The sequence below is a fragment of the Pyrus communis genome, chromosome 2 (assembly GCF_041283825.1).
Source record: "Pyrus communis isolate YQ-2024b chromosome 2, ASM4128382v1, whole genome shotgun sequence".
NCBI classification, from domain to species: Eukaryota; Viridiplantae; Streptophyta; class Magnoliopsida; order Rosales; family Rosaceae; genus Pyrus; species Pyrus communis.
Genome location: NC_142566.1, coordinates 16,972,369 through 16,987,014, shown reverse-complemented (window position 1 = coordinate 16,987,014; position 14,646 = coordinate 16,972,369). Strand labels below are relative to the sequence as shown.

At 38.8% G+C, this 14,646-nt stretch overlaps 1 protein-coding gene across 8 annotated transcripts; it reads right to left on the bottom strand.

The window, feature by feature from the left end:
* Positions 1-598: 598 nt before the first annotated feature.
* LOC148698656 (uncharacterized) lies at positions 599-4,221 on the bottom strand. 8 transcript variants are annotated; one of them, XM_088684894.1, is made up of 6 exons: positions 3,867-4,221; positions 2,954-3,009; positions 2,345-2,425; positions 2,050-2,124; positions 1,660-1,773; positions 599-805 (listed from the first exon to the last, which is right to left on the bottom strand). In XM_088684894.1, exons 1-4 carry the CDS (start codon positions 4,201-4,203, stop codon positions 2,071-2,073), a joined length of 528 nt encoding a protein of 175 aa, XP_088541020.1. In that variant the 5' UTR covers positions 4,204-4,221; the 3' UTR covers positions 599-805; positions 1,660-1,773; positions 2,050-2,070. The 8 variants fall into 8 exon arrangements, 1 of the variants encoding a protein (XP_088541020.1); XR_015956107.1 differs by lacking the exon at positions 599-805 and adding an exon at positions 2,754-2,872 and having other exon boundaries at positions 1,059-1,773; positions 3,867-4,220; XR_015956106.1 differs by lacking the exons at positions 599-805; positions 3,867-4,221 and adding exons at positions 2,754-2,882; positions 3,158-3,726 and having other exon boundaries at positions 1,059-1,773.
* Between the last annotated feature and the right edge of the window lie 10,425 nt (positions 4,222-14,646).

The window sequence follows — 14,646 nt, the reverse complement described above, 5'->3', positions numbered from 1 at the left end:
ATTAATTTTTAAAAAGTAATGATAAGAAAATTAAATTTGTAAATTAAATATGCAAATTAAATGACATAGAAGTTATTACTTAAATATTAATTAATATGCTCATTTTTTATTGATGACACATCATTTAATTTGTAAATTTAATCTACAAATTACGTGAATACATACAATATTACGCGAGAGAATGGTTAAGTCATTGTCTTCAAATTTAATCTCTAGAATTCTCTTCAAGTCGCGGTATTCACACTAGTACAAAAAACACTTTGCGCGACGCAGGTCCTTCGTCGCACAAAGTCAAAAAAATGTCGTGCAAAACTTAGCGCAACAAACCTTCGTCACGCACTAACCGTCGCGTCAAGGTAATGACAGAAGGGTTTGCGCGACAAAGAAGAAACATGCGTCGCTCAAAGCCTCTTTGCGCGGTGTAGTTTGGGTCGCGCAAAGTCACTTTTGCACAACGTAGGCTGCGTCGCGCAAAGAGGTTTTGCGCTACTCAAGGATATGCGTCGCGCAAAGTGACTTTGCGCAACGCATGTTTCTTATTCGTTGCGCAAACCCATGTTTTTTCTTTTTTTTTGGCAAAAATATGTTTAAACAATAATTAATAAACCAAGAAAATGTATTTAATTATAAAACATATGAAAATGTACATACAAGATGTCTGAACAAAAAAGAAAAGACTACAACAAATAGTTTCCAAAGAAGAATGGTGTAAAGTTGGTGAACAAAGGCTCCTTGGTTTCAGGATTCATCTTCTCACGTTGGTGATCCTTGATCCCATGGGACTGAAAAAAAAGTTGCATATACACTACACTTACCTGCAAAGGAAAAAAAAAAAAAAAAAAAACTTTTCAGCACTTGAAAATGATCACAAAAACCAAAAGCTCTCCTGTAACATCCCACATCGGCCAGGGAAGTGATCCTTAAATCTATATTCCCATCCCTACCTAGCACGAGACCTTTTGAGAGCTCACTGATTTCGGGTTCCGTAGGAACTCCGAAGTTAAGCGAGAAGGGGGCTAGAGCAATCCCATGATGGGTGACCCACTGGGAAGTTGCTCGTGAGTTCCCAAAAACAAAACCTTGAGGGTGTGGTCGGGGCCCAAAGCGGACAATATTGTGCTACGGTAGTGGAGCAGGCCTGGGTTGTGATGGGGGCCTGGGCTGAGATGTGACAATTTGGTATCAGAGCCTAACCCTGGTCGCGTGTGTGCCGATGAGGACGTCGGGCCCCTAAGGAGGTTGGATTGTGACATCCCACATCGCCCAGGGAAGTGATCCTTAAATCTATATTCCCATCCCTACCTAGCACGAGGCCTTTTGGGAGCTCACTGGCTTCGGGTTCCATAGGAACTCCGAAGTTAAGCGAGAAGGGGGCTAGAGCAATCCCATGATAGGTGACCCACTGGGAAGTTGCTCGTGAGTTCCCAAAAACAAAACCGTGAGGGCGTGGTCGGGGTCCAAAACGGACAATATCGTGCTACGGTAGTGGAGTGGGCCTGAGTTATGATGGGAGCCTGGGCCGGGATGTGACATCTCCAAATTTCAAATCCTTGCAAGAAGAAAGCAACTAAGTAGCAATGCAAAATGTTCAGGAGGAGTTAAGAATTTAAAAAAAAACAAAAAAACGTGCAGAGAATCAATCAGTAGGGATACATTGGCCTTACCAGATTCTATGAATGAGAAAGCTTGACTGTCCGCAATACCCCCGATTTATCAGTTTCCGTGCTGGGAAGAATCTCAACTCTGCCTTTGCTTATGAACATATAAGGATCACTACAATGTTGGATGCAAATATCAATCTAACATTCATTTCTCATCCCAAATAGAAATCAATATTTGCCAAGTTAAAAAGAAGAATATATTGGAAAGAGAAGGGTTGGTTGCTAGGAATAAAACCAAAAATCAATACATAAACATTAATATTTCTAGTTAGGTATATTAGTTGAAGAGAAACATAGATCAATAAAGGAGTACACAAAATCGTAAATGGAAAATCAGGGAGTCTATCAATTCTTGTTAGAAGCCAGTCAGTAACAGTAGAAGGCTAACCTCTGAGGCACAGAGTTCAAATCAGCGAATCTTCAACTTGGAAATTTTCTCAAGTGCATGGATGAGGGTTACAACCTTGTATCAACAAAGAAGCAAATTAAGTCAATTCTGCTCCTTAAACTCAAAACTAACAGAAGGAAGAGTTGCATTTTACACACAGCACCTACAACAATTTTATGTCTGGATTTTTTATGTAAATGGGTATTTGACTGTGGCCGAAAGGGACAACTGTGTCAGCAGTCAGCACTCGAGAATTTAGGATATAAGGTTGTAGAATTTGAAATAGACACAGTACCACACAAATTGTAGGTCGATTGCCATCAGATGAGCCCTCATTTTCCACCATTTCTAATATAACAATAAGTGCAACATTGTCCTGAAAAATTGCATACAAGAAGCTGATATAAGAAACATATGGGAAGCAGAAACAAGAGCCCTACTAGAACAAAATGCACATTAAAAACCGTACAAGAAGCTGATATAACAAACAGATTGGAAGTGTTTCTAACCCTCCAAACTACTTCTCTTACTCTTTTAACATGTTCTATTGCATCTAATATAACCAAGAAGATCACCATTGATTTAAAATCACAGTGTTCTTTTTTAAAGGGAATATAATTGGATGCTCCCTGCCCCTATTAGATTTTACTTGAAAATATATCAGCACAAGTAAACATACATACTAGTCTACAATTAAATGTCACCTATAAATTTAGGCCCAAAAACAAGCCTTATATGGTAGCTTGAAGGATCGTTCTTCAACCAGCCAGCCAGCCAAAACATACACCACTTTGAACCCATTTTCATGCTTTTCAACAAACTCCTGGAGTAACCTATACAAAACAACTTTTAATCACTTGTAAACAAGAAATGTAACCCACAAGCTTTGAGACAGTTCCTATACCTCTTTGCAGCATTCAAAGACACCAAGTAATTTCAACTCAGCCACTTGTAGGAAACCTATAACATAATTCAACACCAAAAGTAACTAAATTTAGACAATCTTATACAAATTTAAACACATCTTAACTCAAATTCCAATCAAGAATTTTTTTTTTTTAGTAAATATACATGAAATTGAATGTATAATCAATCCTAAATGCCCCACCAAAGGAATAAAACCTCCATCCCCTGCACTCAGTCACCAAACTGCTACTCTACTTCAATGATTCAATATGCGCCTTCCCCCAATTAAGGTAAACAAAATTTAGTTTCCTTTTTTGGGACAAAAAGGAGAATATTACACAAAGATGGCATCATAAAGATCCCCAAACACCAAGGTACAAGCACAGAAACTAAAACAAGCTTTGAATCAAATGGAGGATTGGAGTAGGAGGGATTGGGGGCGCCATGAATTATACACATGGAGAATTGGGGAATAGTGCACATGCTTTTGTAATTGGTCGGTTTCAGAACCCAAATTAAGGTACTCAATTTAATTTATCTTCTGAGTATAACATAAAAAAGGTGTGTGTATGTGAATGTGATATGGGTTCTTCCCAATTTCGTCCCAGCAACATAAAAAAATATTTTTATTACAGTCATTCATCAAACAAGGTTGGTTTAATCTCTCCTAATGTGCATGCAGCATTCTATGACCTCTTGCCGCATTCTATAACCCATATTAAGGTACAAATGCTTGATTAAAGTGCACAACAAACGAATTTTTTCTCAAAATTCATAGAGAGCTAGAGATTAAAATTAAATAGCCGAAAAAATATATATGAGAAATTAAGGTGGGTTCTATGATAAGAAATTAATTAACTTTAAAAAACAAAGACCTATGAAATTGGGGGAAAAGGGTAGCAGATTTTTACCTCTGTGATGGCTGTCGAGACGGCGAGGCGGGCAAGTGCTTGACGGCGAGGTTGCGGGGCTGCGAGGATGCAAGGCTGCAACCTGTGAGGGTTTACAAGGCTGCAAGAGAGAGTGGTGTGAATGATGATGACTGACTGAGAGTGAGGGAGAGGAAGGCACGGGGAGGAACACAGGCAGAGAAGACAAAGTGAAGAAACACCTAGGGTTAGTAGCAGAAACCAAAAAAAACGGTGGAATTGGGCTCAGGTAGGCAGGGGTGGAGGCGCTTGGAAATTTCTGAAGAGGAAAAGTAGAGAAGCTGCGATAGAGAAATGAAGAGGAGATTTTGGGCGCCATGCCAAAAATTGGGCAGCCCTCCAAATTTTAATCTCCCGCCTCCTTCAAATGTTTTTAATTATATATGATTACTTTTTTTTTCTTTATCACAATGTATGATTCTATTAAAATCTATCGTTTTGATAGGATATACATTCTACGAAACTAATTTTAATGATCCAACTGTCAAACTTGATTGTATGTACTTCGAGATCTCATACGCCAAAAATCGCAACAAACAAACATTCAGAGATCAAGTAACGGGACAAAACTTTTGACAGTTATAAACGAAAAAACACGATTTAACGGTAGTTTTAATTCCGATTTTGATTATTTTTTACAGCTACACTCCTTGATCCTATATGAATACAATGAACTAATTCGATCGTCAACTTAAAATATTTACACTAGTGGATACCATAAAATCTTATGTTATACTTAATGAAAGTATAGATAAACTCCAAGTGTTAGTGAATCTATTGTTTTGATGTGATACGCATTTTACGAAACTAGTTTCAACGATCCAACTATCAAACTTGTTTGTATATGCTTCGAGATCGCATACGCCAAAAGTCACAAAAAACAAACATTCAGAGATCCAGTAATGAGACAAAAATTTTCGACGGTTATAAATAAAAAAATCACGATTTAACGGTTATTTTAACTTCGATTTTGATGATTTTTACAGCTACGCTCCTTGACCCTATATGAATACAATGAACCAATTCGATCTTCAATTTAATATATTTACACTAGAAGATACCACAAAATCTTATGTTATACTTAATGAAAGTATAAATAAACTCTAAATGTTAGGGAATCTATCGTTTTGATGGGATACGCATTCTACAAAACTAATTTCAACGATCCAACTGTCAAACTTATTTGTATATGTTTCGAGATCGCATACGCTAAAAATTGAAAAAACCAAACATTCAGAGATTAAGTACGAGACAAACCTTTTCAACGACTATAAACGAAAAATCATGATTTAACGGTTATTTTAACTCAAATTTTAATGATTTTTTCACAGCTACACTCTTTTAACCTGTATGAATACAATGAGTTAATTCGATCATCAATTTAAAACATTTACACAAGTGGATATCACAAAAGAAAAAGGCAATGAAAGAACCCCAAAAGAAAAGGAAAAAAAAAAAAAAAAAACTTTGCGCGACATCACCTACGTCACACAAAACAACTTTGCGCGACGCAGCTGTACCTACATCGAGCAAGGTTTTTTTTTTTTTTTTTTTTTTTTTTTTTTGCTTTTTGCCCTTTTGCTTATGAATACAAAATAAATAAATTAAAATCTACTTAGTAAATATATGTATACCATTGAACTTGATGGAAAACACATTGTACGAAATTAGTTTCAACGATCCAACCGTCAAACTTGTTTGTATATACTTCGAGATCGCATACGCCAAAAATTGAAATAAACAAACATTTAGAGATTAAGTATGGGACAAACCTTTTCAATGGCTATAAATGAAAAATCACGATTTAACGGTTATTTTAACTCCGATTTTGATGATTTTTTACAGCTACACTCTTTAAACCTGTATGAATACAATGAACTAATTTGATCGTCAATTTAAAATATTTACACAAGTAGATACCACAAAAGAAAAAGGCAATGAAAGAACCCCAAAAGAAAAGCGAAAAAAAAAAAAAAACTTTGCACGACGTCAAACTTGTTTGTATATACTTCGAGATCACGATTTAATGGGATACGCACTGTACGCATTGTTTGTATGCCAAAAATAAAAAAAAAACAAACATTCAGAGATTAAGTACGGGAGAAACCTTTTCGACGGCTATAAACGAAAAATCACGATTTAACGATTATTTTAACTCTGATTTTGATGATTTTTTACAGTTACATTCTTTAAACCTGTATGAATACAATGAATTAATTCGATCGTCAATTTAAAACATTTACGTAAGTGGATACCACAAAAGAAAAAGGTAATGAAAGAACCCCAAAAAAAAGAAAAAAAAAAAAAAAAAAAAAAACCTTTGTGCAATGTCGGACTTCGGTTCACAAAGTACTGTTGCGCAAAGGCCATTTGCGCGATGTTTTGTGTTTGATGTCATGCAAACAGACTTTGCGCGACGAAATTTTATGTGTCGCGCAAACATGTTTTTCTACTAGTGTCTAGTCATTGTCTCCGTGATCATGGTCCTTGTATGAATACATACAATATTACATGAAAGAATGGATTGTCTCCATGGTCATGGTCGCTATGTGAATACATACAATATTACGTGAGAGAATGGATTAAATTTCATAATAAACTAACCATAATAATTTTGTTCGCATTCACCTTTAGCGAAAATCATACATCTCACTTACAAGTGAAAAACACCACCTTCATTGTCTTTAGGTCATCGACATTATTGCCTTTAAGCTATCCTCTTTGACTTCGGAGTCAATCTTGAACCTAGATCTTAATATCCAAACGTGGATACCGCAGTATTGAACTTTCACTAATGACATGACTAACACAAACCTAACATCATTTTGACGAACCATTAAGTGGTATGAAGTCTAGATATTTCTTTTGTTTGTTAGAAATTGAGGTAAGTTCGGCGTCGAATTGCCTCAATCATGCCCGACCTAAAGCTATGTTAAGTTTACACTCATTCCAGTCATAGAGCTCGTAATCACTTGCCTCATTTACTCTTTGCTAGCTCATATCCCCAAAATGTTTCCTATTGTAGAGCAATGAAGCTCGCAATGTCACTTTGTGAAGTTGACTTTATTTCCCTACATTCTTTGCTTAAGAATGTTTAAGAATATTTTGAAGCATCTTGCTTCCATGGCATTCATGCTCAAGGAGAACGTCAAGGGAATATGTTTTTTAGGGTGGCAGGCATGCTATCAATTCACTCATCTTATAACGATTGTATCTACATATTACTAATACTTATCCTAAATTCATGAAATATTAAACTATGTTGTTCTCCAATCGTATAACTTGCAGATTAGTAACACTAAGTGACAATGTCACATTAAAAAATTTCTCTACAGAATGAATGTTATACAATTTCTTTTCGTACCACCATAGTACAAATATTGGAACAACCACATACACTAGATTGTATACCAAAAGGCGTATATAGCAAGAGCATGCAGGGCTTTCATTATATGAAATTCGGTTTAGGTTAATAAGTAATTTTATATTTCATCATCATAATCAGTAGTTCCCTTATTTTAAAATATAGGTAAATAGATAGTTTTTTTTTTTTTTATTCTTTCCAACTGTCACTCTCGAAAGTGAAAAATGTTGATTAACTTGATTCCAGAATCAAAAATATTTTTCACCTCAAGTGAAATATCCCTTTCCATTAGTGGGGGTAGGTATGGATTGAACCCCATATAAAATCATCTTAGAAAGCATGATGAATGCTTATGTTTTATGCTTTAGATGATGAAGGGTGTCCCCCCTGTTGTCCCTTTCTTTCTTCACCGCAAAGTTTTAAAACCCCAAATACTCGTCTTCCCTAGCAAAGAAAATGGACTGGTAGAGCTCCTGCAGTCGTTGATTCCCATATAATTTGAGCCTGTCACTCTCAGTTCACACATAGTTTATACAACATGAATGAGTATGCTTCGATCTTGCTAGATGCTCTTATATATATACATATATGTATATATATAATATATAGATATATGTATATATATGCATACAATTTCACTTCACCTGAATGGGATATAATAATCGTGTCCATTCATCGTACATCGTGTGATCAATTTTTTTTCAAGTACTATTTGTGTTTAATATTAAATAAAAATATTTAAAATAATTTATGATTGAATGATGTACGATAAATGAACACGATTCATAGATTCTCGAGATTCATTTTTGCACTATCTAAATGGGCCCCAAGGACACCATGCAAGTTGGGGCCTGCTCCTATACCTAACAGTTCCTAGTGGAAGTTTTGATTTTGGTTGCTGACGTAATTATTAAATAAATAGGTCCAAAGTTGGGAGCATTCCACTTTGTCGTTGTGTTTAACAATGAATCATTGTTTTATGCACGCTGGAACAAAACATATAAGTAAAAATTTGAATCTTCTATATAAAAGTGAACCGTGGGGCAGAATCTCTCGATGTCTAAGAATATTATTATGTCCTCTTTTCAGGTATGAAAAATGTTGGAAGATGAACGTTTGTGTAACAAGTAACAACTCCACTAATATTCACTTAAGTACCTACCAACGATGTCAATAAAGCCACTAAATCATGCTTCATTAGTCAAAACATCTAATTAGAATTGAAGTAACCTAATCTATATGTATAAATGCATACCTACAGATGTAGACATGATGATTGTCTGGAGAGAAGGACCTTCTCCTCTCTTAGTTTCTGTAGACATCGAAATTTCAGTAAAATAAATGTTAATCAATGTATTAAAATTACAACATTTATTTACTTCACCAACCTCACACACTTACTTCACCCACAACATCCACTTACTTCACCTACAACCTCACACACTTACTTCACCCACAACTTCCACTTACTTCACCTACAACCTCCACTTACTTCACCTACAACCTTCACTTACTTCACCCACAACATCCACTTACTTCACCTACAACCTCCACTTACTTCACCTACAACCTTCACTTACTTCACCCACAACATCCAGTTACTTCACCTACAACCTCCACTTACTTCACCAACCTCACACACTTACTTCATCTACAACCTCCACTCACTTCACCAAAAAAATGAATGGTGGTGATTCATTATCAAAACCTATAAATAGGCTTCTCCATCAAGAGGAATATGACCAAGAAAACCAATTCACAAATTTGGCACGCCCAGTGGGACCATCTCTACCTCTCATCTCTGTCTCCATTCAAAATATTCAAGCACAGTCCATGGCTTCAAACAAAGAACAAGTCATGACTATCGGCACTACCTCCATTGAAAAACAGCTGGTTCAGATGAAGGAAACAATGGCAAGGCTGATAAAGACTGCAGAGAAGAAAAACTTGCAAACCGCCGGACTCATCAACCGTTTGGAGGCACAACATGGCGTCAAAGTGAAACCAAGCTCTCTTCCAACTAAGAAGACCGAAGAAGGCTTTAACCCAAATGCCTACGAACTCATGTCAAAGGCTAGGCATGACTTTGTTTCCTCTTCAAATCTTGGAAAGAAGGTTTCAAACACCGTCAACGACAAAGATCGTGACCTCACCGAGACTCAAAAGAAGTTGAAGGAGCATGATTACGGAGTTGACAACAACAAAGCTGGACTTGGCTTCACACCAAATGTACCCGTGAAGATTTCAAGCAAAGTGAAGAAAGTTAGCGCTCAACACATCAGCGTGAGCATTGAACAAGACCAAAAAGAGCCTAAACCCGCCCCTCGGACGTCGGTCTTCGATAGGATGAGCCATTCAAGCTCCAGAATTTCAGTGCTTAATCGCATTGGTAGTCAAGACCGAACCTCTGTCTTCAAGAGGCTTAACGCGCCAACATCCTAAAGCTCTGTTTTTGAAAGGTTGTTAAAGCTTAAGAAACAAAGCAACACAGCTATCTCTCCTCTGCAACGATCAGCTTCGGAAAGATTTGAAGATAATGAGAAGCCTTTTGGAAAGAGGAAGACGACACCAGAGGAAGACGACACCAAATGAAGAAAAGTTCGATGGGTTAGCAGAAAAAGGCGACGTTCGAAGCTTGATTCCTTCAAGGATGAAGCGCCAAGCAATCATAGAGGTCGACACAAAAGGACCACTGAAGGTAAGGAGGCGCATCATCGTCCACACTGGCAAATCTTCATGCCAACAAACCCAAGAGAACGGCACTGAAGATGAAATCCCTAAGAAAGATGTCACTTCTGGCTCTTTCGACTCAAAGTCTTCACCTCGACTGTTAGGGGCATGCTCCAAGTCAAGTGAAATTGAAGGATGGACTCATGTCACTCCGAAGAAACTGCGCGAGAAACATATGTCTTCTTCATAAGTGCACCAATCAGAAAGGAGGGAAAGCAGCTTTCGCCAACCTCCAAAGCAATGTGAAAATGTTGAAGATAAGAAAATTTCAACACAAAGATCGTTCATGCGGGATCTTTTCTTCCTCGAAGACTTATTCAATTTCTCGATCAAGGCTCCTTGCTATGAAGATTGTGAGGAATGCATTTCGAAGATCGCTTCGAAGAAATTGGACAAGCAGCAACCATCTTGTCCACAAGTTTATCAGTCGAAAAGGGGGCAAAACAGCTCTTGTCAACCTCTAGAACAATGTGAAAGTGTTGGAGATAATGAAATTTCGATACAAAGATCGTCCATCCCTATCATAATGTGCGACCTCTTCCCAGAAGACTTCTTCAATTATTCGGTCAAGGCTCCTTCCTATGAAGATTGCGATGAACGCCTCTCCCAGATCGCTTGACAAATCCACAACAACAACCAAAAGCTCCCCGTTCGCACGAGCCTAAAAGGTGACAACCAATGCTCCTTGCCTGCATGAGCTGAAACTGCAAACGGCACCAAAAGCTCCTTGCCTGCACGAGCTGAAACTGCAAACGACACCAAAAGCTCCTCATTCGCACGAGCCTAAAAGGTGACAACCAAAGCTCCTTGCCTGCATGAGCTGAAACTGCAAACAGCACCAAAAGCTCATTGTCTGCACGAGCTGAAACTGCAAATGGCACCAAAAGCTCCTCGTTCGCACGAGCCTAAAAGGCAACAACAAATGCTCCTTGCCTGCACGAGCTGAAACTGCAAATGACACCAAAAGCTCCTCGTTCGCACGAGCCTAAAAGGCGACAACAAAAGCTCCTTGCCTGCACGAGCTGAAACTGCAAACGGCACCAAAAGCTCCTTGCCTGCACGAGTTGAAACTGCAAACGGCACCAAAAGCTCCTCGTTCGCACGAGCCTAAAAGGTGACAACCAACGTTCCTGGCCCGCAAGAGCATAAACTGTGTACAGCAAAATCATTATCAAAATCACCCAAAAAAAAAAAAAAAAAAAAAGAAAGAAAGGAAATAACACATCTTGGTGATATATATGTTTTATCTATATTTAGCACAATACACTGAATAAAATAAAGCATGTCCATTGATCTCTGAGAAATTACAAGTGCGTACAAAAAAAAAAAAAAAAAAAAGATGGAGCTTTCACAAAGGTTGTTCACATGAAGCCCCACTACTTGGCAAAACTCCAGGAGCGGGAGGCATCGAAGATAGATCATTCGAGGCCTCAATACTTGGTGGAACACTAGATGACGCAGGAAAAAGGTGCCTCTGGAAGAAAGCCGCAAGCCTTTGACGGTCACTTTGAATTCGACCTTCAGATTCTTGCAGCTCATCAAACTTCCTCTTCATGCTCGTCGAATAATTATTTGCAAGCACGTGCAAACCTCTATTCTCACGCTTAAGCTATTGGATCTCTTGTTTAAGATTTTCCACCTCCGCCATCAATAATTCAACTTGACGGGATCGAGCAAGTAGGCGTTAGCCCATGTTGGACACGGAGCCCGCACACTGAACACTGAGAGCTAGAGACTCTTGAACAGCCAACTCATCGGACCGTCCTGAAAGCAGCCTACTATCTCTAGGAGTGAGGAGGTTCCTAGCTACTATTGTAGTTGTTGTTGCATCCTTCATCATGGAGTCTTCACCTGTAAGAGGACCACTAGAAGATAAGAAAGACGGGCACAATACATTACCCTGACGCGGCGCACCCGTATCACTGCTGAGACTCAAATCTAAGCAAATGTTAGATGGTTTAGCCATTTTCAAAGGTGTTAAAAGAAAAGGGTTGGATGAAGTAAAATCTCAAAGGGCCGTTAAAACAAAATACACCGGAGACGATTTTCACAAATGGGCAATCTTCAAAGTGTGCATGTTGGAGGTGATCGATACCTCTATAAAAGGAGAGGCGACACAACCACCGATTCAAAAAAAATTGAAGAGACACCACTCTTCAAATCTTAAAAGCCGGATTTTCCTGCGTAAAGTTCGGCAACGCTCTTCAGACACAATCTCGGCTTTTCAGATAACACGTACAACTTTGTCAAAGATCTCTGACAAAGTTGAAAACGCGTGGAGGTCATTATCCCAACTACCACACTTTCGCCAACCTCAAAAGCTGGGCCGCTTATTCAAGGATCGAAGAGTCATCACTCTTTGAATTTCAAAAAGCCAGATTTGCTGGATCAAAACTTGTCAGTACCTTTCACATGTAACCTCAACTTTGCAGACATTACAATCAACTTTGTCAAAGATTTCTGACAAAGTTGAGAACGCGTGAATCTTACTGTTTCAATTACCCAACAGTTGTCGACAATGGTAAAGGAACAGCACCACCACTTGCTATTGGGAAATCCCTATATATGTCGACCTTCATCTTTTATGGCAAGGCAGACCTGCAAAAAAAAAAAATGCCCAACTCTTCCTCACCTCTGAGGGCGCACTCCCAGCAAAGCCTCTCGAAATACTCAATTTTCTTCTTCCCCAAAGAAGATACCAGATGCCTGGAGTACAGATGAGGCAGAAGGAAACGGTAGATCGAAGCATGTGGAGACAAGCACAACAAATATATGTGCTAATTCATTCGTTGCTTCTTCAAAAGCAAAAGTATCTCATATCATCAAGGGCGAGAGCAAAGGTATCTCATATCATGTTTTTTCCCTGTCTTTTCCTTTGCCCTTGTTCTTACCTGCAGGACAAGGGGAAAATGAGTAATCAGTCGGAACCTGAAATCAAACTTCTGACCTAGAATTGATTGCCTGGAACCTTTGCCTGGTTGCTTACCTTGCATTGCTCTCAAGTACTCATCGTCACTGAACAGTAATGTTTTGAAGCACCATTTAAATGCAAAGGTTGCATTCAACTCCTGCATCAAGAATAAATACGGCAAAAGATTGAAGCATAAGGATCAATGAGGAGCTGGAACAAACTGCTGGAGCACGACGTCTTCCCCTGCAGCACCATCCAGACAGAAGAGTTTAAGTCAAATCCAAGCTCGACATCATTGTTCTAATCAAAGAGCTTGAGAAGCCTCAACAACCCTCCGCTGGCGCCGTCACCAAAGAGCAAAGCCTCGCCGCGCGACGCCGTTAAATCATCAACACTTCTTCAAAAAGCAAAAGTATCTTATATCATGCTTTCTCCATGTCCTTCTCTTTGTCATTGTTCTTACTCGCAGAGCAAAGAGAAAGAGAGCAATCAGCCGATACTTGGAGTCAGTCTTCCAATCTGGAACCGACTACCTGGAATCTATTCCCTGGTTGCTTACCTAGCGTTGCTCTCGAGTAGTTATCTTCAACGGTTGATACACTTCCAGAGAAGGGACCACATCTGCTTGGAGAACAGCTAAGACGAGTGACAATGAAACATCAATCTTGTGGATCGTCAGCAAACGCAACAACTACATATGTTGAGTCATCCTCTAACCCTCTTCAAATATGAATTGGAAAGATTGAACAAAGAAACAGGTCATCACCTCCACCTCGTGCTTGCCTGCCATGTGTCTGAATCCTGAAACCGCTCATGGTCTTATTTTCACTCAAGATCAAGCCTCGATGGCCCTTGAAGAAATCACAAGTCCAATTCAAAATCAATTGTTCACCACCCTTGAATCAAATTCAACTCCAGATAAAAAGAGTTAAGTTCAGACCTTCGGGGGAGACCAAAAGAATCCTCCAGCCCAGTTCAAGATTAAGCCTGTAGAAAATCAACGATTGGAGGAAACCAGAAAATCTTCCAGTCAAACTCAAGATCAAGCCTCAATGGCCCTTGAAGAAATCACAAGTCCGATTCAAAATCAAGTGTTCACCACCCTTGAATCAAATTCAACTCCAGATAAAAGGAGTAAGTTCAGACCTTCGGAGGAAACCAAAAGAATCCTCCAGCCCAGTTCAAGATTAAGCCTGTGGAAAATCAACGATTGGAGGAAACCAGAAAATCTTCCAGTCGAACTCAAGATCAAGCCTCGATGGCCCTTGAAGAAATTTCCAGCCCAATTCAAGATCAAGCCTCGACGGCCCTTGGGTTGACATCTACATTAAGGGACTTCAAAACGCATCTTCTACACGTGACAAGCACATGTCTACGACGCGCCTTGAAGTGGGGGCATTTGTAGACATCGAAATTTCAGTAAAATAAATGTTAACCAATGTATTAAAATTACAACATTTATTTACTTCACCAACCTTACACACTTACTTCACCCACAACATCCACTTACTTCACCTACAACCTCACACACTTACTTCACCCACAACATCCACTTACTTCACATACAACCTCCACTTACTTCACCTACAACCTCTACTTACTTCACCCACAACATCCACTTACTTCACCTACAACCTCCACTTACTTCACCAACCTCACACACTTACTTCACCTACAACTTCCACTCACTTCACCAAAAAAATGAATGGTGGTGATTCATTCTCAAAACCTATAAATAGGCTTCTCCATCAAGAGGA